We start from the raw sequence: 2,010 nt of genomic DNA, 5'->3' as shown, positions 1-2,010 counted from the left end.
GAAGGAACATTGAATATAAAAAAAATACTTCCTCTGTTCTCAGACCTTATTTGTTTTAAGGCCACACCTTTTTTGAAGTTTTGAGTTTGAAACAACCTGGACTGAAATCATGAGGTAGGTTGTGCAGGAAAGAATCATCAAGGGGGCCTGGCGCGGTGGCTCAAGCCTGTAATCCCAGCACTTTGGGAGGCTGAGGCGGGCGGATCACGAGGTCAGGAGATCGAGACCATCCTGGCTAACACAGTGAAACCCCGTCTCTACTAAAAAATACAAAAAACTAGCCGGGCGGGGTGGCGGGCGCCTGTAGTCCCAGCTACTCCGGAGGCTGAGGCAGGAGAATGGCGTGAACCTGGGAGGCAGAGCTTGCAGTGAGCTGAGATCCGGCCACTGCACTCCAGCTTGGGCGACAGAGCGAGACTCTGTCTCAAAAAAAAAAAAGAATCATCAAGGGAATTAGTTGGCAACTTCTCTACCACAGCTTACTCCTTATGGTATTCATCCCCTTAAAGTGTAAATGTCTTTGGTTTAAAACATTTGTACCTCATCTGATACCAGAGTGTTCATACTGGAGAGAAACCCTATGAGTTTACTGAATGTGAGGGAACTGTTACATGTCACATTTCATCGAGCATAGAAATCATGCTGAAGAGAAACTCTGTGCTTCTAAGGAGTATTGACAAGCCCTTAGCTAGATGACAGTCTCACTGAGAAGCAGAAAATTCATGCTGGAGAGAAACCAGTGAAAGTAGCAAAACTTCATTGAATATTAGAAAACTTTTCTGGAGAGAAAGTATTGAATGTACTGAGTATGATAACATTTCCTCTCAAACCGTATCCCTTACTCTGCATTTGGGAGGTCATACACAGAGAAGCCTTATAAATGTAAGAGATGTGGAAATATCTTAAGCCAAAAGTAAATCCTCACTCATCAAGAAATTTATCCTGGAGAGAAACCTTGTGAATGTGGGAAAGTTTCCATTCAGATGTCACACCTCAGCCAGCAGAGAATCTACAGTGGGGAAAACCCCTTTGCCTATAAGATATGTGGGAAAGTCTTCAGCCACAAGTCGAACCTCACCGAGCATGAGCATTTTCACACGAGAGAGAAACCTTTTGAATGTAACGAGTGTGGAAAAGCCTTTAGCCAAAAGCAGTATGTCATTAAACATCAGAACACGCATACCGGGGAGAAGCTTTTCGAATGTAATGAATGTGGAAAATCCTTTAGCCAGAAGGAAAACCTCCTTACGCACCAGAAAATTCACACTGGAGAAAAACCTTTTGAGTGTAAAGATTGCGGGAAAGCTTTCATTCAGAAGTCAAACCTCATCAGACACCAGAGAACTCACACAGGAGAGAAGCCCTTTGTATGTAATGAGTGTGGAAAAACCTTCAGTCTCTACTAAAAATACAAAGAATAGGCAGATTTGATGGTGCATGCCTGTCGTCTCAGCTACTTGGGAGGCTCAGGCAGGAGAATGACTTGAACACAGGAGGTAGAGGTTGCAGTGAGGTAAGATCAAGCTATTGAACTCCAGCCTGGGTGACAGAGAGAGATTCCATTTCAAAAAAATAAAGAAAGAAAGAACCTATTAAAAATGGGCCAATTTCTGGGCACAGTGGCTCACGCCAGTAATCCCAGCACTTTTGGAGGGCTGAGACGGGTGGATTACGAGGTCAAGAGTTCGAGACCAGCCTGGCCAACATGGTGAAACCCCGTCTCTACTAAGAATACAAAAATTACCAGGCATGGTGGTACGAGCTTGTCATCCCAGCTACTCAGGAGGCTGAGGCAGGAGAATCACTTGAACCCGGTAGGGGGACACTGCAGTGAGCTGAGATCGTCCCACTGTACTCCAGCCTGGGTGACAGAGCAAGACTCTGTCTCAAAAAATAAATTAATTAATAAAATGAAAATAAAAATGGGCAAATAAATAGAATCATTTTCTCCAAAAAAGATATAGCGGGGTCCAGCAAGCACCTGAAGAGATGTTCATAAATCATTGTGCA

At 44.0% G+C, this 2,010-nt stretch overlaps 1 protein-coding gene across 1 annotated transcript; it reads left to right on the top strand.

The window, feature by feature from the left end:
• Nucleotides 1–615: 615 nt before the first annotated feature.
• Nucleotides 616–1,406, top strand: LOC117093543 (zinc finger protein OZF-like). Its single transcript, XM_033228865.1, has one exon. The coding sequence runs from the start codon at nucleotides 984–986 to the stop codon at nucleotides 1,404–1,406; it is 423 nt and encodes a 140-aa protein (XP_033084756.1). The 5' UTR covers nucleotides 616–983.
• Nucleotides 1,407–2,010: the final 604 nt, after the last annotated feature.

Source organism: Trachypithecus francoisi, unplaced genomic scaffold (genome assembly GCF_009764315.1).
Source record: "Trachypithecus francoisi isolate TF-2019V2 unplaced genomic scaffold, Tfra_2.0 Lachesis_group12, whole genome shotgun sequence".
Lineage (NCBI taxonomy): Eukaryota > Metazoa > Chordata > Mammalia > Primates > Cercopithecidae > Trachypithecus > Trachypithecus francoisi.
The sequence above is the reverse complement of the archived record's forward strand: the minus strand, read 5'-3'. Positions and strand labels throughout refer to the sequence as shown.

What these genes read in the sequence shown, in the direction of transcription:
- LOC117093543 (XM_033228865.1), top strand. Translation starts at nt 984, where the DNA reads ATGTCACACCTCAGCCAGCAGAGAATCTACAGTGGGGAAAACCCCTTT.